The following is a 25,070-nucleotide window of genomic DNA, read 5'->3' as shown; positions in this document are numbered from 1 at the left end:
ATGGCAGGCAGCTACTGCTTCTACTTTCATATTATGTTCATTATAAAGTAGATGTGCTAACACTGAAGTAGATACTGTTTATTTCACCCAAGAATGCCTACTATAGTCAAGATCTGGGCTTTCCATCGAGTTTTGTATATAAAAACGTAGACGGTACTTATATTAATAATGCCTTTCATAACTTTTTGGAGGGAGGGTTCATGGGTATGATGATCTGAAGTTACACAATGACAGTCAGTTCAGTAAAACACATAAACACGTACTTAACTTTGAGACCATGAATACCCTAGTACAAGAGTATAGTGCATTTATCCATAGGGGTAATGTAAAGGTTAGGCTTTGCACCGTATTAGGTAGAGAGCTTGTCATCTTACAGGAAGTATCAAGTACTAGTAGATAATGCATGCTGTATAGCTCAGTGAAGTCAGTAGATCTGTTCTTATCTGAGTGAGCAAATTCTAATGAGTTCTAACTTAAGTGAGTTTAACCTGGTACTTTTACATTTATCTTCTTGCTTTGTTTTATGTACCTTTTGTGGAAAGAAAAGGAGGAGGAAAACAAAAGGCAAGCTGTAAGTCTATGTTTTAGGTTGCTACATGTAGCTTTCACTAAACACACTTAATGCATTGCTTAGAATCTTCTGATTTCATTGATTTCCCTTCACTGACTTTTCTGTCAAGCTATGCAGAGGGATCTACTACTGCACCTATTTTAGGAATAATTGTATAAGCAAATTTACATGCCTGTGTAAATGTTGGGCAGAACTGCAGTCCTGCAGAACCCAAGGTTGAGCCCAAGATCTAAACCTTAGTAAGGAAGAAAATAGAATAATAATAAAAAAGAAACATAGTGGTATTTCTTTCAAAAAAGGAATTCAATAGAAACTATGGCTTTGTAGTCTTTATTGAAGAAGTTATTAAAGTAAATCTGTATCCCATAATTTCAAGTATTTATAGGTTATTTAGAGACTGAAACACACAGTTGCAGCTTTCACCAATTAAAATGGTAAGAAGCATATTTATGGTAGACTCAATAATTATAGATCACTGAATATTTATGCTTCATAATTGGCCAGTATTCTGTCATGTTTATGACAAATGAGCAATGACTCTCACTGGAAAAATGTAATAGAGTGAACATTTGGGTAAGTTCAGATTCAATACCAGATTTATTATTTAAGTTTTAGATAGCATAGCTTCCATCTATTTAATTTTTCTTTATTCTAGCAAATTTCATTTTTTTCCCTACTATAAGCCATATATGTAGCCTTTGGAGTCTTGTGTAACTTAGATCTGTTATACTTAGTATTTTTCAACCATAATGTTAACTAAAAGATAGTTACTATACTGAATTCGTATTTCTATTTTTATGTTTAAAAATGTAGTTTAGAACGTTAATGAAATAAATCCTGAGGGGAGACATTTAGTTTCTGTTATCATCAGGGGCATAATTACTTTTGCTTTCAGGGTTGTGTGAAGAAGCAGATTCATGGTTATGCTTCCTTTTTCCCTTCTCAGCTGACAAAGAAATAATGTCAGCTCAGCTGAAAACTTTAGTTCTTTTTAAAAATTTTAGAAAATAGACTTGTGAGCAACTGCTCACAGTGAATTTTGGGAAGAGTCTGGTGTAAAAGTATGCCCTCTCTGGCCTGAAATTACACACTATGGACTGTGTAATTATTAGTAATCCCATCCTGAAACTGTTTTGGGTACTGTTTTCACCTTGATACAATTTTGCAGTTAATAGATGCTTACTCCTACTTTATCCTGAGCAGAGAGCATGCAATTTTCTGGAGATTCTCTGCACTTGGCACCAAAATTATTATGTTGTTTTATATAATTCTGTTTAATTTCATTTCTGAAATGCCTCCAGTAAATTGTTCAGATTAAAAGGTTTGATTTGAATGGTTCGATATGTCTCTGTCTAGAAAATGTAGTTTTACACTTTGGTTTGTTTCATTATAGAACGCCTAATGCCATCTGTTCATTTCAAATGGATCCAGACTTGCAGGGTAAGGTTTCTTCTCATTTTTTCCCAACTTTTCTCAAGAGACATTTCTGTGTCTGTTTGAACAGAAACTACTGAATTGTAATGAAGTCACGCCACTTCCAGAATCTCTGTGCTGTAGAACATAAATGACAAACTACACAGCGGTGATGTCCTACCTTTATTTTTGGATCAGTCCTGGCACCTTCCTTGCCATTATCATGTTGGCCCATGGAATGGTCAGGTGCACAGGGACCATGTTCCCTAATTTATAATATATGGTAAGGTTTTTTCACATATTCTTGAGTAGGCATGAAGGATGGCCATACACTCCCTTTTTGAGTGCAAAATCTTAGTGGATACTTCATTTGCCACATTAACAAGTAGTGCAAAATGTAAAGCCAGCAGGTAATCAGCTGGAGATATCAGGAAACAATACGCTCTTTTCTATATGTGTAGGAATTCTTTTGTCAGCTTCTCAGCAAAGGGCATTTATGAGTCTTGAGGTGAAATTTGAACCACTGCAGAATGATTACATGCTGGTTTTCTGTCCAAAGGGGATGTTCCATTCCTATGAGAAATTAAAGAGTTTAGCGCCCCTAAATAGCCTCTCATAAATAATAATCCTAAAATATTTTGTATTTTATTTGGACATTTTTTTCCTTTGTCTACTGTTTTACTTGTGTGATCTCACAAGTTAATTCTGGAACTGTGCTTGACAGGCACAGAAGGCCCTAATTTGAGGCCACATTTTGTCTGTAGGGATGGACTTGAAGTGAGTAGCAGATGGCTACTAAAACAGATTCTCTCCACTTAGAAAGTCATCTTGCACATGGGAGGTGTTTGAGTTGGATCATGTGTATGTTTCTAGCATTTGTATTTGAAAATAAGCATTTGGAATTTAATCCACAACCTACTGAAAACTGTCTTTCTGTTACTTTCAAAGAGCTTTGGATCAGTTTACTGAAGAAAGAGGACTGATGATGCATGGAAGTCAAAACTCATTTTTCACGATGTATGACATGCTACACTACATCTCCAAATAATATCAGAAAACATAGTATGACAAGAGCAGGACTAAACAGATGGTATAGCAGATATTGGCTTATTTCTATATCTTAGGCAGCATCTGGGAACCAGCAGAGCCCATAATTTGCTGACTATTAATATTAGTCTGGTGCATTTGAGGGAAACCATTGCACACAGATTGGCTCATTTCCAGACTAAACAGGTAGAGAGTTTTGTGAGTTACCTCTACTCAGTTATGCATATTTGTTGCTTATCTTTGACCTTAATCAACTGTGAGTAACTCTTCTTCTCTGAATTACAGGGAGAAAGAGTCTCTGAGGACAGGAGGATAACCAAAGGATAAATTCCTTTATAGTTTCTAGAGCTTTGTGAACAAGCCTTTTATTTTTTTGGTCTTGAAGTTCTAGGTATGCGTGTAAAGTATCAGATATAGGTCATGTTCAAAAGTCTTACTTCCCACCCAGGAAAACATCCTTTAGTGATGTGAAAGAAATGAGCTGAAACCATGTAAGGGTATGGGATTTGGTCAAGCAGTTTGAGTGGGATTACTAAACAGAGATGTCAAAAGCCAATTGCTCTGGTATATTGCTTATCTTCTTCTGTGAGAGTCACAGATGTTGATCTTGACAGAAATTTGTTTAATGCTTGAAACAATATGCATACAAAACAATAACCCTGCTGCGCAGACTGATAAACTGTTCCTTGTAAATGAGCATGTCTGATCAAGAACCTGTTTTGCCTGAAGAATATTATTTCATTATGATCTTGGCTAAAAGTGTGCACAGTGCATATCCTTTTTTTCTGGTCCGTGAATAGACTTGATTCCCAAAGAGGCAGGCGTGCTCTCTATCTTAAAAATTATTTTTACAACTCAGCATGTCACTGGTCATAAGACAACCATTTCCCCCACAAAGCTATTGGAGAAAAAAGAAAATGTTTTCATTATTTTTAATTTTTTCAAAATTTTTCTTCAGAGTATTGTGGGTTTTAATCAAGTCCAAATTTGATTATATTAATTATTTTGATTTTTAGCTAAACAATTTGGTTTTCTTTCATTTTCTTTAAAATAAATTGAACCACTCTATTGTAATGTGTGTTTGTTTTCTTTCACAGAGACTTTCAATGATGTTCAGAGCTCTGTCTACAGAATAGCCCTAAAACTACACTCAATACAAAGTCTGTGCCAGTGTTAGTAGCTGAAGAGAATCTTGTGCTTTGACAGGGAGAAGAATCTGTAAGAAAATGGTGTTGCTGTCATCTTGACTTATTATGCTACTTTACTCTCTCATTTTCCACCTGAGAATCTCAGAACACATTATGAACACTTAAGAGCTAGATAGTACTTCATATGCAAACTGATTTTTCCCCCTGCATTTGAATGTCAGTGGAAATACATTAGTAAAATTCCAGAAGCATGGGAGAATCAAATTATTACTACAATCTGCAACACTGCTATGTAGAAATCACTGGCAATATGAATCTTTATCTGTTTATTATTATTCTTGTTACGTGTCAAATTCTCATGTGTTTCTTAGGAGTTGATTTATTGGAAATAATCATGAATCACTGAAAATGCATGGACAGACATTATTATTAATACTATAAGTATTCATGAGAACAAAATAAAATATGATAGACTGGAAGAACGCTGGCTAGCACTCATTCTCCCCATCTTTGAAGTAAGTGATAATTCTATGCAAGCAAAGAATTATGGAACAAAGTCCTGGTCATGTAGCTTGCTTTGCAATTACTGGATGTAAATTCCATATGGAGCCAAAATGCATGGAAATCTTGAATTTTTCACCTGAAACAGTCTGTTGCTGAAAACGCACAACAGTGCAAGTGAGGTCTTCTGGGTAGCACAGAAAAGATTACTAGTTTGTTGGCCTTGGCCCTATTTTTTCATTTGGGCATGCTCTTCTATTAATGTATTTAGTCTGATCTCAGCCCTGATACGGTAAATCTGCCTGGTGCTGTGTGCCACAGCACAGAAGTACCAGTTCACACAGGTACTGGTTTTCATTAGCTCTGTTGCCTAGTCCTCAATGTCTCTTCTAGGCATCTATCCCAGTTACTCGACTTCTCCTTGAACACTGGTGACCAGAATTGCACATGGGTTTCCAGACTGAGATTCACCAGTGTCTCACATTGATATTTTCCCATCTGTGCTGGAAAGACAATAAGTGACATGTTCTAGCTTCTCTGCTTTTTCAGCCATCCACAAACTTGCAATCTACTACAATCTTTCTCTACTGATGTTAATTTTATTTGATCATGACTCTGTGGCACTGAATGTGACCTTTAAGAAGCCATAGCTCTCTCTTCCCGCAGGATATTAGTCATTCCATGGCACATTTATAATACAGCCTGTTTTCCCCTTTCTTGGCCATAGCATCCCCCTTCTCTTTGTATTTGTGCATGAGGAGAAAGCTTACACCAAAGCACAAATTGCTTTCACAGTCCCAGGTGCTATTTTCTTCCCTTCCTATCTATCCCAAAATCACATCCAGGGAATTTTAGATGAGCTGTTCTGTCTTTGTATCCCCATAAGTTTCTGCTATGGATGCATAAACCCAGCAAGACCTTTCCCGGATTATTTTCTTTTTATGTTGCATACTGTTTTAGACTTCATTTTATAGACTTTGTCTTAGCTAGGCACTTCTAATAAAAAAATGTTGAGCTACCATTCATGAAAAGGCAGGGATCCTCATTCATTTCTTTTCATTAATTTTCCAACAGTAGATTTGATTGATGTTTCTCTGATTTGGCTCATCCTATTAAGTGAATGGAGCCGAGGGAAAAGCAAATTTCTCTGAAAGTGCAGCATATCTTTGGAATGCTGACAAAAGTGTTCCAAAGGGCGAGATTAGAAAAAACAGGTCAGGTAGATCCAAGAGCTGCTGAATTCACATTGAGCCTGCTAGCTGCCATGTATGACAGGAAAAGGAAACACAAATATAAATCCATCATGAAGTACTGCTAGACTAAGTCTGTTTCTACCACTCATACCATTTCTGTATGAAATTCCCCCATTCTGATGGTATTTTGCTTGGTACACACAATAGGAGTAGTTCGGTTACGAGAATATGAGGCACAAAGCTTTATCAGAGAAACAGTGGTCAAATGTTTCCAAAAATTACCTGGAAGTCCAGATGTCTGCCAGTCTATGCTAAATTTTCTGTGACCAGCTTTACAAAGAGTAGTTCTTCTTTCGACTGCCAAGATGTTTTGAATACACTCCTGAAAAAGAATCCGTATTTGCCTTGGAATGACAGTACCTATGCATGGGTCAAGAATTTGCCAGTCACTTTTCATTATTCCTTTTTCTCCAGCTTAAAAAGTTCATCAACCAATTATGAAACCAAACTACTGCCTCATAACTAAGGTGATCAGCTAGGTCCTGTGAATAGCAAATAGTTTATGGGAATAGTAAGGAAGCAGCTCACAGAGTGTGCTTTTCTCTTGTATTGTTTGTGAATAATGAATTAATACAGTAAAAGCAGGATTGGTTTGTGATTGTATCTGATTTAAAAGACAAAGGCTAAGTTCATTGTAAAATTTATTCACTGCAGGTGAAATCTATTCCCTTCTATATCAGCGGAAAGTTTTTTTACTGAAAGTGAGTGAGATGTAAGTGGTCTGCAGGACTTTTTCCTGAATTACTATTCATTAATAATATGATCACTACTGCTTAAGGTCCCATGTTACAAATTTTTTTTGTACTTAAAAAAATCAATTAAGGCTAAGAATAAAGTGGTGTGTTATGAACAAAGCTAGAAACATCCAGAGCATTTTGTAATTTGTAGAGTATTTTGTAATGTGTGTGGACTGTAGGGAAATAATTCAGATCATCTTAGCAGGACTATCTCAGTCTTTTATTTCTGGTTTCTTAGAACAGTGTATCATTTTCTGCTGTAATTCCTCTTTTAAAAAAATTCACAAGTTCCTTGACATGTATATAGGATAGAAAAAGCTTCTTATATTTTCTTCTAGTTATGTTTTTTGCTGTTCTCCACTGGAATGTATGTCATGATGAGAGGACATAAGGGCTTTTCCATGTTTTCCATGTTTGTGTGGTAGCTTACTTAATAAGCTTACATAAACCATCGTAAGGGTTTTTGATTGTAAACTTTAGCTTTAATGTTGGACTTTTTACTATGAAAGTTCTGGAAAAACTGAATATATAAATTCAGAATCTAGAAACTTTTGACCAACTATTTCCTATGCAGCTCGTACTTTGGAGACTATATTGCAGCTTTATGCAGTATGCTCTGTAAAAATGCAGTTTCTATAAAGACTCTTGAAGACAGTTTTTTCTAATGATATTCTGAACTGCAATACTGCTTTGCAAAAGCGATACCTTAAATATAAAATTCCAGGATTTCCTGATTTATGGTTTCCAATTCACATCTGCTTTGTCTTCACATAAAGAAACGTTTTTTTTATTAGGTGCCTACGTCGCAAACTTGGGTTCTAATTTAAGGTATGTCCTTTATTATCTAATGGTCAAAACTAAAGTCCTGCTCCTGCATATATCCTTTTGATTAAACTGAGTGGCATTGAAATTAAAGGGAATCAGCTCAAGAGAAGCTCACTGCAGTTCAGGGACCACAGTGAAGCTGCCTAATGATATAATACAAAAACCAGATTGTAATCCTGCTTTCTCTTCCATATTTGGGAAGACTTTCCACAAATGAAGGACATAACTTTTTAGGACATGTACTGCAAATGGAAGATTATATTTTACTTGGGATGTGAGGTCTTTGAAGGAGGTGCTGTCTTTTTGTTTTGTGATTGCATGGTATCTTGAACGGTTAACTCTGTAGTTATGTTCTGTGACAAAGGGTCCGAGACACAAAATGTCACTAAAATGTAACACCAGTTCTATACATATAAAAGGATATGTGTTTTGAAGTTGTCTTACAACACAGCGATATTTTTTCCTTTAGAGGTTTCAGTTTTTACATTCTCGGTAAATGTAGTGTAACTTATTTTATTTGTCTAGATCTGGAACAAGTTATATCAAAACTAGATCTGCTGCAGCTGCCCTAATTGCCCTTTCAGGAGACACTCTACTGGCTAAATACAGAGGTGAGAAATGTATGATTTTATACGCCACCTGAAATACTGAACATTGAGAAAAATATTAATTGTGATTTTTTTTTACTTTAAAAGAGAATGCAGTTCTGCCATGCAAAAAGTAAATAATGTTGACTGCTTAGTTGTAGAGAAAGGCTAATGCAGAAAAATACTTTTCCTTCAATGTCCATAGCCATCTTTGCATAAAGTCTCAGAACAAGTCATAGTATATTTTGAGGTAAGTATAGCTTACAAATGAAGGACAAGTTCTATTTGCCTAGCAAAAAAAGAACAGAAAACCCCTAGTTTTAAATTTCACTGGATTAGAAAACAATTTTATGTATTTGATCCAGGAAGCTTTTAGAGCCCTTTTAACATTAGACAAAAATGCTTAAAGAACTAAGTATAACAGATAACGGTAGCTCAGTGCAATGTTCAGCACAAAAATTGCTGCTTGAATTAAATGCTCAAAATGGAGAACAAATAGACCACAAGTGGCATATTGGCCTCATCCTCTCCCACTGCATATTGTGTATTTCCTTTCAAATTACAATTTGGAATTAACAGTTTACAATTTAAATAGGCCATATCTTGTATAAACATATTTAAATATTTTTCTTACAGCCATGAAAACGAGCTCATTGTTTTCTTAATCCTTACCTGTCTTAACTGCCAGGAATAAGGAATTGCCATAATTTCCCTGCTTTTTTTCTCTTTAGCCTGCCTGTAGGAAGAAAGTATTGTCACAGCAATCACCAAGTGTCTGTTAGGTAGAAAATAAAGGGAACCTTTCTTGAGGGGTTTATTTGGTAGGCTGCAATGATCATGTGGGTAGTTTGAGAATAAGTAGCTAGAAGACACCTCAGGCTCTACCAGGATTCCATTTTCTTTCCTCTGATTGTTTTCAGCCTTCTTTCAGTTTTATGCTGCCCCTGATGAGAAGGTGGCCTTGATTACCCGTAGTGCCCTGAGAAGCCTGCTAACAGACTTAAATCAGGTAATGCTACTGCGGTACTGTTACACAACAGATCTTGTAGGAGTATACTAATCTAGAAGAAAAAATACATGGTTGATACATTTTATGTTATTATGGGACTGAAGTCAATAGGACAGGCTGCGGACATAGGGAGCTATGATGCGAAGTAGGTGAAAGCATCAAATTCTGTAGCTTTTCTCAGTTAGAGTAACCACTTGCTTCGGTGCCCCTGTGCATTCATTTTGCCTGAGTTTACAGGTCCTGGGAACAGCTGCATACAGCTGTTCTAAAGCGACTCCAAACTTCAAACGTCTCTACTCACTAGAATAGCATGCAATTGCAGAAAAATGCCTTAGCATACGGGTATTTCCAGCTGAACTGGCACGGAAAATGGGATCTGAAAATGACCCCTGAGGTTCAAACCCAGCATCCTTCAGGATGCTAGTATGGCAACACTGGATGTTGATCCATTTCAGTAAGCGAGCTGGAAGCAAATCTGAACTACGAAATTGTATACTGATGGTATGAATATGAACAGGTTTTCTTCTGAACAGTATTTTAAATGGCATTTCTATAGACGCTTCACCATCTGTGTGCTGTCACCATCTCAGCAGAGCATGATGGGAACATCTGTTTTTTATTGAGGTGTTTCTGAGCCCTTCTTCTTGATGCAGATCCCAGTTGTTGTGGGAGAAAGCTGCACTCCGTCTTGTGTGGAAATTGTGACTCACAGCTGTTTCTATGGGGTGAGGGAAATTCTGATGTCCTGGGAAAGGATTTTGAATGTTGCTGGTTGATTAAAATTGCAAATGTATCATCATAGATCCACCAGTATCTACTTTTAAGGGGCCAGACTGATCATGAGTCTCACAATATAGAAGGACTTTTATCTATAGAAAAGATGCTCAGTAAGATACTACTGAAGACTCTTGCATTTATTCCAAAACCTTTGGAACCCAGAAACATTTTACATTAATGGAAAATCTATGCTAGCAGCATCCAATATCAGAGCTTTCATTAGGAATTGTAGATTAGACACCAGTTCTTTTCAAACAAATGGCTGAACTTGAACTTCCAGGTTCTGAACTCAGCAATTGCTGAAGAAAAATCCCTGTCTTGTCTGAGACTGGAGCCTGCTATTCTCTTGTTGCTCCCTACATGTTACAGATTATCAGCCACAGAAGTGGTTTCTCACCAAGCTAGATGTAGAGTCTGCAAAATTTTCCCCATTACAGGCCTCAGGTGCATTAGCAATTACTTGTAGTCTATGGCATCCACATAAGTAGTTCTTACCATCATTTGCATACTTTACAGGCCCTAACTGCTGTATTAAGCAACAAACACTGGACATAATCTAATTTAACAAGTAAGACAGGGAAAGAGAGAAACATCACAGGCTAGTGCTCAAGCCTGCATCCTGCTTCTCTTTAGTTCACCAGCACAGACATGATTATGGAGACTTACTGAAAGTAAACTGGCAATTCAGTAAGTGGTAAAGCCAGTTAAACCTGTGTATCTCATTTCTTAGTTCTTTGTACCATAATCAAGTGTATTAACTGGCCAGTTAAGATATCCATTCTAGCATCTTGTTCATCTAAGTAATGGTATAAAATGGCCTAATAGTATAAAAATAACACTATCCATTACCTACTGACCAGAATGCTCAGAAAAGCATTCTACTGTTACTGTCTTCTCAGCAATAGTAAACTTGCAGGTTTAGTTTATTGCATTTTTAGGTTTTTGCAAAGTTGCAAATCCTACATCAATAATGTAGTGATATTACAGTTCCATGAGAGCTGCAAATAGAGATAAGCTGGTGCATAAGAAGCATATGAAGATGTAACTGCATTCTCAAAAATGGTGCTAGAACACCTGTTTCTTCCTTGGACTGAATTTCAATGCAGCAAATAAATAACATCAAAATCATTAGTGGGTTCTGGAGAATAGTCCACTGTCATTTGGACTAAATAACTCTTGCTTTCAGAGAATGCTGAGGAAAGTCATTATTCTAACAAAGGTGCTTCACTGCATTTCAGAACCCAGGAATGTGGATTTCCAGTAATCAAGCTCACTTACACCAAGTTCTTACTTGTGGGCAACTTAATTCTTCTGTTTTCCCTTACAGGTATCGCTGTCTGAAATGCCTCGATTTTGACCTTTGCCAAGTCTGCATTTTCACCGGCCATCTCAGCAAACACGTAAGAGGTCACATCCTGTTATGGAACACTGTGTGCAGGTAGAATCCCATTGTACTGATTCATTTCCCCATTCGGGTTCTTCATGTAGGCAAGTAGGCAGTAGACTCTTGAAGTACATTGAGTATGACGTTATGTGTGTATTAGCCATAATGGCCCTGACATATCAGCATTATTAATCTGGGAGCAGTGAGTCAGGGAAAGGAAAAAAGGGGACTTCTAACTTTAGAAGGAGTGTTTTGTTCTGAAATGACTGAATAGAGCCATGAAATGTCACAGTGCAAGTCCTCTTCCCAAGCCATTTTATGGCAAGTTTATTTGCAGATCATACTTAAACCTGTGGAAAGAGTCCTCAGTGTGTCCCAGTGCTTCTTCCTCCCAATCCCAGCGCAGACTAATTCATCCTAAAGTTATACAAACTCCTGCATGAAATTTCCTTTCTTTCAGAGTTTTTCCACTTCATTATAAACCTTTATTGTAGACTCATTTGTCTCTGTCAGTTAGGGATGCAGCACAAAGAGACAGCGTAAGTCCAACTAAGCACACCTACCTGGGCTCCATTACAGAGGCAACTTGTGCTTTCATCACACTAGTGGTGAAGTTCAACATGGGAAATTTGTGTTTGGAAGGTCAGCTTCTCCTTTGAGCAGGAGAGTCCAGATCTTGCACACAGCAGCAGACAGGTTTTTTGCGGATATATATAACAGTACCTTCTTCTGCTCCAGTAAATGAGCTGAAAAGCACTCATGAAAGTTTCCCTAGTAAGCTGTGCTCCATGGTCTCCCTCCTGAAAACCTGCACTTAACATGAAGGATATCTGGGTAGCCAGTGTCTGCACCAAAACTAAAGAATGTTAGACTGCTCTTACAGTCACTCTTTGTCTGGGAGAACTTAAAACTGTAGACACTTCATTGCTCTCTTTCTGAAAACTAAGCTCTGTTGCTAACACTGTGAGAAACTATACCTGGATGCTCAATATCTGCATTAAAAATAGCAGATAGATGTTCATTCCTCCAAACAATCTTCCTCATCCTCCATCTGTGAGAAAATAGGAGAAACAAATGGCAACTGATCTCCTCACGTAGAGATTTCTAATGGAGACATTAAAACCAGTGTGAGGGGAGAGTGAATGGGAGTCTGTGGATGTGGAAGCACTAGAAGGAGCGTCAGGAGGGATATAACACAGCAGGAGGCGATGCAACCTAGATTAGCTGGTCATCAAGATCACAGCACTTCCACATACAGCTTCTCAGGACAACCAAATCAGGAAAACAAAAGGGAGCCTGAAGCAAAGGACAAACTGCCATTTGAAGATGCCATCACAAGAGATGATGATGTGGAGGTAAAGAACTAGACCTATACCTATAGGACACCTAAATATGGAGACAAACAATCACAACCACTGCCAGCTCCTAAAGGAGCGAAAAGCACATCCAAAAGCCAGCACGTGGTCACACTAAGAGGAAGCCAGGAGGCTTAAGGAGAACTGGCATCTCTTGTCCTCCATGTCACTGTAAGTCATCATGGACATACCATGTGTATTCACCTTGGTATGTGAATGCTGGAAAGACTACTTGGACGCCTGTATGTTAGTGCTTGTGAGTGAGTATGAGTGAGTGAAACCAGTTTTGTTTTAAAATTAAGTCCCCTTCCTCTCCCATACTGTCAGACTTTGAGCTTTCTCACACTGTTGCTACAATATTGCAGCTGGATCATCGAACTTAAGTCTCCTTTATGAAGCCCTACTCTAACACTAGCCCTGTAAATTTTCATGGCCAAAATCTATACCAAAATTTAAAAGATAAGCTACTCACTATGAGAGATACCATTTTGATATCCTTTGTGTGGGACATGAAAGAATCAGTAGTAAGCTACTTTTCACATACCTTCCACTCTTAGTAGATGCTGTCCTTGGCTGGGAAAGTTTTCACATTGTCTTTATCAGGGAATGGGCTGCTGAATGGGGATTTGAAATACCAGCAGTTTTTCCTTACCGTACTGACACCTTGTGGTAATGTTATCCCCATGTTGAGAAATGACCGGGAGGCATGCTGTATGTTTTCTTTGTGTTTTCCCGTTGAGTCTGCCGGGGCTCACCCCATGTTCTGCAGCTGTCACTTCCTGGGGCAGAATTGGTTTGTGTCCTCCTGTAATACAGCTGCTGAGCTTAGTTGTTGTACTGAGCCTGACCCTGCTGTGACAAATGGAAATGCGGTTTTTACTGTATTGTATGAGAGAAGGACATGAGGCACAGAAGGCTGTATCTCTTAACACTTCCTACGAGTATAAAAGTACTTCTTCTCATTGATCAAGAGGGAACGTAGATACTAGCCGGGCAGACTTATTGTTGTGACTGCGAGCTTAATGACTGTAACTGCCAAAATCCTGCACCAGGCATTTCCAGACTGCCTGAATTTGGCTCAGGCAGAATGCTTTGCTTACCTGACAGGATTAGAACCGCTCTTGCCCGCGGTCCTGCATCATCATCCACTTCAGCTTCCCTTCTAGGGCTCAGACAGCAGCCATGAGCTTCTTCAGTTGTTGGACAGGGGGACCTTTGCTTTCTTAAGTCTTGCCTTTGCCTTGGACTGTGTCTACTTCTGGGCAGCATCCATTTGAAAGTTTACTCCCTTCTTTATTATGCCTCGTTCCAATAGATGTCAGCAAAGGCGAATGCAAAGCACTTTCTCCACACCATCAGGAACAACTTGTTTCAAGAACGCTGCAGAAGAAAAGAGGCTCAGAGAAGGAGGGCTCTGGAGGCAGTGGAGGAGCGGCACTTCTCTACTCACAAAAAGATTTTGTGAGTTTCTGTTTCAAATGAATTTATAATCTCTGAATAATATGTCAGGCTGTGGGATATTGCTTGATTATGTCCTTTGACTAAGTGATTTTGTTATGACAGATACCATGTCATGATTTTTCCATTAAAAAGGGAGAGCATAAATGGGAAGTTGCTGCACATTGTTCTGTAGCTTAACCATGATTACCATGCTGACAACCTAATGACCAGTTGTCTTATAAAAATATAACATGCTTGTGTCTTCCTTCCCTCCTTCCTTATGTCATCTCTTTCTCTCCATACCATTTCTTGTGCTCAGTCTAGGGTCAGCCATTGCAAATATTTAGTACCTGTCACAACTGCATGGGTTTTTAAGCACCTCCTCTGTGACAAATTCATTGGAAATTAACTGTGAACACTTTCCACATCTGACCCACTGACAGTCATTCTACTCATGTCCCACTGAATTGCAGCCCTGTGGGATTACTCACAATAGTGAGTCGCTGATCTCATTGATCCAGTTCTTTCAGATCAGTTCTGGTTTGTGTGCTTTTAGCTAATGTGTAAATTCATTACTGTATTGCCACTGATCACAGTGGTTAATAATGAGCATTGGAGGTCATGTTGTGGTTTTCCCTATAGTTTCTCCTTCCTTGCTCTGAGATTTTGATTGATACTTAGTTGTATAATCATTCCCTTCAGTTTCTACAAGATAAGCACAAACGTACAAAGGGTGAGATTCCTTCCTGACTGTATAAAACCCAAACAACTCTCTTGCATTTCACATGTTTTCTCCAAATAAGGCTTCAGTGAGACTGAAATAGGGAAAAAAAGGTCACTCCTCTCTAAAAGAATTAATTTCATCCTTGTGCCAAAGAGGAGAAAAGTCTATAAAACTTGATTGTGCTACACTGCTAGGCAAGTACGTTGCTATTAAAAAACAATTTTTTATATACAGTAATACCAATGGATGATAGTTACAGTGAGTCTGATGGAGAATATTTTTTAAGTATTTGGTTTTTAGAATGTGGTGAAATGCAAAACATTTTCCATTGCTAATATTTCCCCACTTGTATTCAGCAACAAAAAATATTTCATTTTGAATGTAATTTAATTCTTCTGTAAGCAATCAAGTTTTCCCTGTAATTCTGTGGTGTCTTGCTTACCTAATGCCTGGCTAGCGGGGAGAGAAGGAAGAATTTGGGGCTGCCATTACAGGTGTCACTGTGCGGCTGAGAGGTATCTGGGCTTTTCCTAGCATAGAAGGGACTGAACAGCAGGATATCTGGCCCTTTGCTATCTTTTTGTAGTTGAATTTCCCAATATATACACCACTTGGCTAAAGGAAGCAAAAAAGAGAAGCAGCAAATTGCACTGATACACTCATTTAGTAATGAGTGGAAAGAAGAACCTGTTGTTGAGATTCTGCTGAAAGAGTGGAATTTGTTTTCAGGAACTTCATTCTTTCAGCGAAAGTATGCCAGCAGGCACAGCTAAACCATATTTCTTGATTAGTCAACAGCACAGCTGTCCATCTGCTTACTGTGCATTTGTTGTATTTTGATCTTTCTAGGTACCAAAACCATATAAGGACTGATCCTTTCTCTTATTTCTCTGTTGATACACAGTCCCCCTGCAGATCTCAATGCTTCACCACTACCTGGCCCTGAAAACCTGCCTTTCCCAGTGGACAGACTGGTCCTGGAATCACCCAGGTTCATTTCTAAAACCAGAACCGTAATGCAGAAGAGTGAGAATAACAGCAAGACACCACAGCAAGGCAAGACAAAAGCTCAGGTGAGCAAAATATGAAGCTGTAATAGTGCTAAAGCTGTGAAGAAGACCTACCAAGTTAACTACCTAATTGTCTTCTAATTACCAATGAAAAATAAACGTAGTGGGCAGCTTCAACTTTCTGTTAATTTCTCATTTATGGAAAAAAATGTGGAATCTGAAAACTTAGTGAAGCTTGAATTTTATACCCTCTCAAGATTAGTGACTGACTGACTGACTGACTGCCATGACCTTCAGAAGCATTTATAAGAATATTTGCTCTGTTGGGTTTTTTTTCTTTTAAAGTTGTGTTAGAGTAGCACATTAAAGACTGGCTGAGACTGGAGTCCTCTCTCTATTCTGACAGCAAAAAATGCCATCATGTCCTCCTACTGCAAACAAATGTCAAGGAAGGATGCCTTAATTCTTATTAGGCTCAGGCCATTTTTGTCTCCATGGCAATAGCAAGAGGACAGAATAGGCCCTTCTTAAGGATAAACCCAGAGTAGTGTCCACTCCAACTAAAATAGCTCATGCATAAAAGCTCTCCACTAACCCATTTCCAGGTTCCCTGCATAGAAACAATGCTAGAGGGGTGGGTAGGACAGTGTAGATAAAAATAATTACATAGCAGTTTTTTGCTTCTATATTTATTTGAGAGGTTGGTAGCTCTGCACATACCCGGAATATAGGGAACACTGGGTTGTGTTCAAACCAGTTTGTGTCATCCACTCATCTTGTTCTTCCCAGAAGCCAAGGGTGCAGTAACTAGTGAGAACTAGCCTCTGTGTGTCAGGTCACTCCTCTGGCTGCTACTCCTGTGCTGCCCTTTGGAAGACCTGTCCTTTAGGACTCTGCTGCCCAGCTCAAGGAATAGCGCCAGCCAGCGCATATCTGCAGAAGTTGTGGACAGACAGTGCTTAAGCATATAATTTTGATGGCTGGCATTTGTCATTTTAGAAGACAGCAGGATGGGACTTGCATCCCTGTAGTGGGATTCTGTCACATGTGTTGCTCTCTTGTTCATTTTCTCTCTGAGCTGAGAATTCTTTTTGAGCAGTTTTATACTGATTTCCAACATCTTATAGTACAGATTATTTCAATGTTGCTTAAAAGATGCAGACTGTAAGTCCAAAGATAGCTTTTATTAGAATCCATGAGCTTAGAGGACCTGGGGATCCAGCTCTTAGTCTCATCATTTCCTGGCAGCCCTGATTCCAGCCCAGCTTATACCATGGCGATAAGCAGTTTACCTAGAAAGGGTTTGTCTCCCTGACTTCTGGGCTACTGTCCCCTGCATGGCCCAGAAACTCGTACTTCCATCCAAAGACCAGGGGTTTCTCTTCTCTCTTCTAGATACAGTCTCTTCCTCCACCTCCAAGTCCCAAAGCAGCTGTGAGACTTGTGAGAGACTGTTCCCAAATCAGAATATTCCATTTTGCAGAAATTCCAGGGAATTAGGTTTTTGTTCTAATTTAAAACAAAACAAATTCTCATACACTTAGAATTAGTTGTGGGACAAAGAATTTGTTCTATAGAATTAAATTTGGCAGTCCATTCTAATAGCCATTGGAGATACTTTAGTGCACCAGTTGATTGCAGTCAGTTAAATAAAAAAGTTAATTAGTAAATCTGTAAAATAGGCCAATCCCAAATTTGCCATGCCTTCTTATAGAAAAATGTGCATTAAAAATGAAATGTAACTGCTGATAAAGTCATGAACAGATACTTTTCTCTTTTTTATTATAGGCAATAGCCTCTTTTGAAGCCAATATGTTAAAAATGCATGAATACGTCAAAAGCATTCACAATGAGAGCAGGTAGGTAAATGCAGTAGTACAACAACTGAAGACTGGTGGGCAATGCTGCTCTAGTGAAGAGCTAGAAGACATTATTTTTCTAGAGAGATTTTGAGATTTAAAAAAGATGGAGATGAATGATAAAAACTCAGCAACAAAAACTGTAAATAGAACATCACTGGGAAAACAATTTCTGGTAAAGCAAAACATTTTGGTTTTCTTTCATCAGCATTTCTGCAATTGTTAGTTTACATTCTAAAACTAATTTTTAAGGGAAAAATATTTATTCACATAAAAATATTAGAATAGCATAATTCTTTCAAATTTTTCTCTGTCTTATTCAAAACAAATTTCATAATTCATATTAAGTTTTGAAATTGAAGTACGATATTTTTTCTAAAAAACATGCCATAAATCAAATAGAGATTACAGGCTTAATGCAGTAACTATTGGTAAAACTTATGTGACTTAGATTATCAGAGAAGTCCCTTTTGATATTCAAACCTTTGACGTGATAAAATATTAATTCCTAAACTACAGATTTCTTGGGTGGTTTGTTGCAGGGGGGTGGGGGGTGGAGTGTTGGTGTATGGGCAGCCGTACTTACCTTTTTCACAGAATCACAGAATCATCTAGGTTGGAAAAGACCTTGAAGATCATCCAGTCCAACCATTAACCAAACACTGACAGTTCCCAACTACACCAGATCCCTCAGCGCTATGTCAACCTGACTCTTAAACATCTCCAGGGATGGGGACTCCAGCACCTCCCTGGGCAGCCCATTCCAACACCCAACAACCCCTTCTGGAAAGAAATGATTCCTAATATCCAGTCTAAACTTCCCTGGCACAACTTGAGGCCATTCCCTCTTGTCCTGTTGCTTATTACTTGGTTAAAGAGACTCATCCCCAGCTCTCTGCACCCTCCTTTCAGGGAGCTGTAGAGGGCGATGAGGTCTCCCCTCAGCCTCCTCTTCTCCAGACTAAACCCCCCCAGTTCCCTCAGCCGCTCCCCGTACGACCTGTGCTCCAGACCCTGCACCAGCTCCGTTGCCCTTCTCTGGACACGCTCGAGTCATTCAATGGCCTTTTTGGGGTGAGGGGCCCAAAACTGAACACAGGAATCGAGGGGCGGCCTCACCAATGCCGAGCACAGGGGTGAGATCCCTTCCCTGTCCCTGCTGGCCACGCCATTGCTGACACAAGCCAGGATGCCATTGGCCTTCTTGGCCCCCTGGGCACACTGCTGGCTCCTGTTCAGCCGTTGTCAGTCACCCCCTCAGGTCCCTCTCTGACTGGCAGCTCTCCAGCCACTCCTCCCCAAGCCTGTAGCCCTGCTGGGGGTTGTTGTGGCCCAAGGGCAGCCCCCGGCATTTGCCCTTAGTGAAACTCCCCCAGTTGGGCTCAGCCCATCGCTCCAGCCTGTCCAGGTCTCTTTCACTTTTGCTTTCCCCCTCCTTCATTTTTGTAGTTATATATGAATGTGCTGTATATATAATCATGTCTGTGACCACTGAAACCAATGGGATGACCTCGAGGTATAGAATTTTATCCTGAATCTACTCTCTTTATTTGCTTCTATATGTTCAGTTCCCTCTGTTCCTGTTTTGTTTCATTCTAATATGTCAACGTACAATTGCTGCTCCAAATTCACACAAGGACACTCCAAGACTGAAGCAAAACAATTGCAGTTTCATTGTGTCTGTGTCCTTACCTCACTCTCTGTTCTCACAGAGGAAATAAAAAGATATGGCAAAAATCTTCAGCTTTTGTTTAGATGAGCAATAGTTGAGAGGATATCTGGGAAGCCTGCTCTGAAATACTGCATCACCCTCTGACCCAGAGCTTATCATATAACTGGGTGAATGAATCACATTACTCATAGGAAACATTTTTTCTTATTTGTGGACCAGCTTTCAGCATTTATGTCACTGTTCACAGAACCAGGCTCTGAGTTAGTTGAGGGTAGTCAGCATTTTACAGTAAAGACCCATTAAATGCTGTTACAAGGAATCCCTGTAATATAAATTTTTAACTTTAAGTGGTCTGACTTGCTGTCCCATTCAGACAAATCTTACATAATTCCAGTGAAACTGATAGGGCTCTTGTCCCTGAGCCAATGCCTACCCAAAAGAACATGAGTCAGATGAATTTATGGATGTACCTAAGCAAGGGAGATAACTATTTAATCTGTGTGGTATGAAGCAGCAGGTTTATTACTGGAGTGTTAACAAGCTTTTATGTCTGTCTCTACCTCAGCCATGAGGAAGACAAAACTGTGTTTCTACCCTGACTTCTTAGAGAAATCCCAGCTCTAGAAGAGAGATATGGGCGGTACTTTTGTCATACTTTGCTCTGAGTAGGTAATTTCTAAATCTCTGGTGTGCATGGGAGGTTGGCACTTCTCATTGCAAAAATGACAGTATCTTTTCCAGGACAAGTGGCCTGTGCAGATACTATTGGTATCATCAAACAAGTTGCATAGAATACCGGGAGCAAGAAGGAACTCAATCAGAGGAGTAGAGGCTGCTTTTCCTCCTTTGTGGCCCAGGGGGAAATGATGAGAATCCTTTGCAGGTCAGGGAGTTGCCATAAGTAGTTTGCTTCTAGACAGGGGGACTGCTGTAATGTCGCTCCTGTTGCAGCCACCTTTGTGGGAAAGGTAAACCCCAAGATGCAAGGCTCAGTCCTGGCCACAGTTCTACTCAGCTCACATCTTTCCTCATCTAGAACTTCTGTTCTTGCTAATTCCATGGATACAGCCCAGTTTCTGAAACACTGGCTTCTAACCCCAAAGCTGACAAAAATTTCCTGAACTGACAAAGAGGAGAAAGTTTGTGCTACAGTATTTGCTCTTTTCTGTGACTGCAGGTATTTCACAGAATCACAGAATCATCTAGGTTGGAAAAGGACCTTGAAGATCATCCAGTCCAACCATTAGCCTAACACTGATAGTTCCCAACTACACCAGATCCCTCAGCGCTATGTCAACCCGACTCTTAAACACCTCCAGGGATGGGGACTCCACCACCTCCCTGGGCAGCCCATTCCAACACCCAACAACCCGTTCTGTAAAGAAATGCTGCCTAATATCCAGTCTAAACCTCCCTGGCACAACTTGAGGCCATTCCCTCTTGTCCTATTGCTTATTACTTGGCTCAAGAGACTCATCCCCAGCTCTCTGCACCCTCCTGTCAGGGAGCTGTAGAGGGCCATGAGGTCTCCCCTCAGCCTCCTCTTCTCCAGACTAAACCCCCCCAGTTCCCCCAGCCGCTCCCCAGCAGACCTGTGCTCCAGACCCTGCACCAGCTCCGTTGCCCTTCTCTGGACACGCTCGAGTCATTCAATGGTCTTTTTGGGGTGAGGGGCCCAACACTGAACACAGGAATCGAGGTGCGGCCTCACCAGTGCCGAGTACAGGGGTGAGATCCCTTCCCTGTCCCTGCTGGCCACGCCAGTGCTGACACAAGCCAGGATGCCATTGGCCTTCTTGGCCCCCTGGGCACACTGCTGGCTCCTGTTCAGCCGGCTGTCAATCACCCCCCAGGTCCCTCTCTGACTGGCAGCTCTCCAGCCACTCCTCCCCAGGCCTGTAGCCCTGCTGGGGGTTGTTGTGGCCCAAGGGCAGCCCTCCGCATTTGGCCTTATTGAAACTCCCCCAGCTGGGCTCAGCCCATGGCTCCAGCCTGGCCAGGTCTCTCTGCAGAGCCTCCCTACCCTCGAGCAGATCAACACTCCCACCCAACTGGGTGTCATCTGCAAACTGACTGAGGGGGCACTCGATCCCTTGTCTAGATCATCAGTAAAGATGTTAAACAGGAGTGGCCCCAACACCAAGCCCTAGGGGACACCACTTGTAACTGGCTGCCAACTGGATTTAACTCCCTTCACCACCACTCTTTGGGCCCGGCCAGCCAGTCAGTTTTTTACCCAGCAAAGCCTGTGCTCATCCAAGCCATAAGCAGCCAGTTTCGGTGAAGAATGCTGTGAGAAATGGTGTCAAAGGCCTTATTTGTGTGTGTGATCTAGAAAAATTCCCATCCTCCTGTGTCCCTGGCAGGTACATGAAGAAACAGTTCAGCAAATGGAAGGACAAAATGAAATTTCTTCACAACTGTCAGGAAGACAAAAGCTACAAAATAGAGGCAAAGCTCCAAAGCCTGAGAGCAAGCCATGAAAACCTGCAAATGAAGCTGCAGCAAATGAAGAAAGAATTAAAGGTACGGCGATAAATATACCAAGAATCTTCACAGTTATGGGCAATTACTGAACACTAACTACTACTTTTCCTGCCAACCAGCACTCTTGATACTATTTTGTGAACCTTCCGCTTGTCTGTTCAGTCATCTTAGGTTCTTCAGAAAAATCAGATAGACTCTTTGCAGGAATTTTCTTGTCATTCTGTATATATTTAGCATCTAGCACAGATATCTATGCCTGAGACGTTTAGACATTACTGCAGTGAAAATAATGAGGGAGTATTCCGGTAAGACTGAGAAAATGGTTTCCAACAGAAGCGTTACATACTTCACTGCAGTCTTTTCGTTAGAGAGGAATCCTGTGTGGGCACTGAATAAATAAAAATATTCTTTTGTTATTCCTAATTGCTGTCTTGTACTGGGATCTAATATGGACCTCTTACAGAAAATATTTATTTTCAATTGTATTATCTCTTTTTCATTTAAAGTATCTCTGAGGTTCTAAAAAGGCTCTTATTTCACAGGGGATGCACACATATTTGTGACCTACAGCATTTTTGTAGCATTTTCTGCAATACAGTTTTTGGACTGTTTTTCAGGGATGATCAAACATAGAGAAAAGTGCGCACTTGGTCAGCTTTATATCACTTGCACATGAAGTCCAGTATGGCCTGGCATGTCACACAATCCTGTGTGTATGCTGTGACACTGGCCTGTCCACAACATGCAGGATTGGCTGCACACACGCAGCAGTTGAGACTCCAGTGTATGCACAGTCAGCTCAGTGCATCCCAGTTACATCAGACTCAGCATTCATGCAACGGATGGTATTTGCCATCATAGTTCTGTCTAGAAAATTCCAAGTACAATTGTGACACTGACAACCGACCTAGTTCTGGAATTTCAAATGCTAACAGGTGTGAGGCATTTGATATGTGTTTAATAGACACATATTTTTTTCCCTTAGTTTGATTATTTTAGAACTGTTTTCCTGCAGATTTACTCCTGGAACATTATTCCCACTTTTCAATGTCATTAACGCATATAATGTATTCAGATTGGAATTGTGGAAAAAATGGCCATATAGATTTGTCCAAACTCAAACACAAAGTTGTATTTTATTGCAGGAAAATATTTCTGAAAAGAGTTGGTTTAGTTTACCAGAAATTTAAAAAAATAGAAGTACTCTGACTCAAAATTATTTTCCTACCTATTTTAGTACTACCAGCAAACCAAAAAATCAATTCTTTTCAAATGTATTTTCTGTGTTTTGTCTGTTGTAGACAACGTTACAGTCATCAGAGCATCCTTTTGCCCAGTGTCAGAACACGATGCCAAGAAATCCACATATCCTGCTGGAAAGGAGAATGCAGGGTGGATTAAATCCTGCCCAAATAACGCCTACTTCCAGAACATGTGCAGACTGGAAATCTTTGAATCCCCCCAACCCTGCCAATAGAATGCAGCTTTTACAGACACCTGAGGTTCCTGCTGCAACAAACATTATGTTCTCAGAAGACCCACTGGGGTCAGTGTCCCTGCAGAGCAACAAACCGTTTATGGAACAGTATAAAAAAACAAATGACAATCAAAGATACCTGCCTGAATTGACAGAAAACTCCCTCAGTGGCATCACGAGGAATAGAGTTCTTACTCCCTCTGCAGTGCAGATACCACCTAATGAGAAGGAAGTCAGTGAGGAAGTGGAACTGCAGCAGCTAGTGATGGAACTGAAGGATGCGTTGTCTCTCCAAGCCCAACTAGGTACAAGTTCTCCCAGTTATCTTGACACTGTCTTCTCACCTTCATCCAGTTTACTCTAAACATTGTTCCTAATAATTTAACCCTTGGAGGAAACTCAGAATCTTGCCTTTGCCATTGTAGATGTCGCCCAGCTCTATACCGTAAGGCAGAACATATTCCTGTAAGGTGGAATAGACCCCCTAAAGTTGGACTAATTTGAAACAGGATGAGTCAAAGCACTTAAGAGGAAATCAGTCTCAGCCGTCAATTACGGAGCAAGTTTATACTGATGATGGCACTGGAGGCCTTTTCTGTTGCCATTTCTATGACACTATAACTATTACTCTAGTCCCAGACAGACTTCCAGCGGTACAAAATCCCTTTGTAAGCAATCGTCTTACTCAGCAGAGCTTTGTTCAACACTCAGGATGCCTCACTTTTGATAATGAGGCTGTAATAAGGAAAATGATGGAAAAAGCTGCTGTTTCGATAGAGTTATCTTAAATTAGAGATTTATAAAGAGCTTTTCAGGGCTTTGGCAGCATCTAATGCTCTGAAACACTTAAAATCTGTTCTACTTTTCAGCTCAACGGTCGGCTTTGCAGCAGGAGTTCTTCTCTACAGCTGAACATGTTTGCAGATCCTTTTCTGACCTCATCAATCAAGTAACTTCACCAGCTTGTAAATGATGGAAACTACCATTCACCTTACAGCTTCATTGAACTACTGAAGGTAATTGATGCCATGTCAGACTCTATAAAGTGTCTCAGATGTTGCACCGTAATAACCCAGCATAATAGATTGCTGCATTTACTGACTTCATCAGGAACCATAAATAGTGTTGGAGAACAATGTTCCCTTTTCTGTTGGTGGTTTCCTGCTCCTGTGCAGGAGATGTTGGCTCAGCTGATAAAAATCAGCATGTCTTCATTAGTGTTACACTGGCTTTCAAACTGTCCTGCCCAGTCCTCTTTTCTTACTGCTATGTAAGAAGCAATAGCTTCTGTTTCAGGAATATTTTTTTTGTATGAGAGTTGGCTTGAGTCAGTTTGTTTCAGTGATGTATTTTCTAGCACATCATTGTTTCTTAGACTAAAGGAAGGATAAGTCCTTAATTGTCGGACTTATCAATACTTGATATTTACATATTCATATTTTTCCAAACTACTGAATTAATATTTAAAGGAAAAGATGCTTTGAACATTTAAAGGAATTTGATTGCTTTAGAAGAGCCTTTCCCTTATCAACTTATATATTAGTATAGAATGGGTAATAAGAATGTAATGTTTAGTATAGTATGGTTAATCAGAATGTAATTTTACCTGCAGCATCTAAAATGTGAGAAAAAGTAATTTTTTCTTTATTTACTAGTACTTTGTCTTTGATTGAACATATCTAAAATTTCAAGAGTATTAAAAATACTTATCAAGCCTATACACACACATACAGGCATATATATGCATGTAAGTAAACACATAAGCTGCACAGAAGTTTATAAACAGATAGATGA

The 25,070-nt window shown here is 39.7% G+C and overlaps 1 protein-coding gene across 1 annotated transcript; it reads left to right on the top strand.

Annotated features, from left to right (window-relative positions):
- Window positions 1-1,992: 1,992 nt before the first annotated feature.
- Window positions 1,993-24,249, top strand: DYTN (dystrotelin). Its single transcript, XM_074911400.1, is given in 16 exon segments — window positions 1,993-2,011; window positions 4,129-4,203; window positions 5,755-5,805; window positions 5,808-5,952; window positions 8,018-8,106; window positions 9,003-9,091; window positions 9,745-9,816; window positions 10,149-10,312; window positions 11,196-11,263; window positions 11,266-11,306; window positions 13,923-14,068; window positions 15,676-15,844; window positions 17,570-17,640; window positions 21,679-21,838; window positions 23,101-23,581; window positions 24,146-24,249. Coding segments are annotated over 16 exon segments (1,944 nt in total).
- Window positions 24,250-25,070: the final 821 nt, after the last annotated feature.

The sequence above is a fragment of the Athene noctua genome, chromosome 7 (genome assembly GCF_965140245.1).
Source record: "Athene noctua chromosome 7, bAthNoc1.hap1.1, whole genome shotgun sequence".
Taxonomy (NCBI): domain Eukaryota; kingdom Metazoa; phylum Chordata; class Aves; order Strigiformes; family Strigidae; genus Athene; species Athene noctua.
This window is presented reverse-complemented; position numbering and strand designations above follow the sequence as displayed.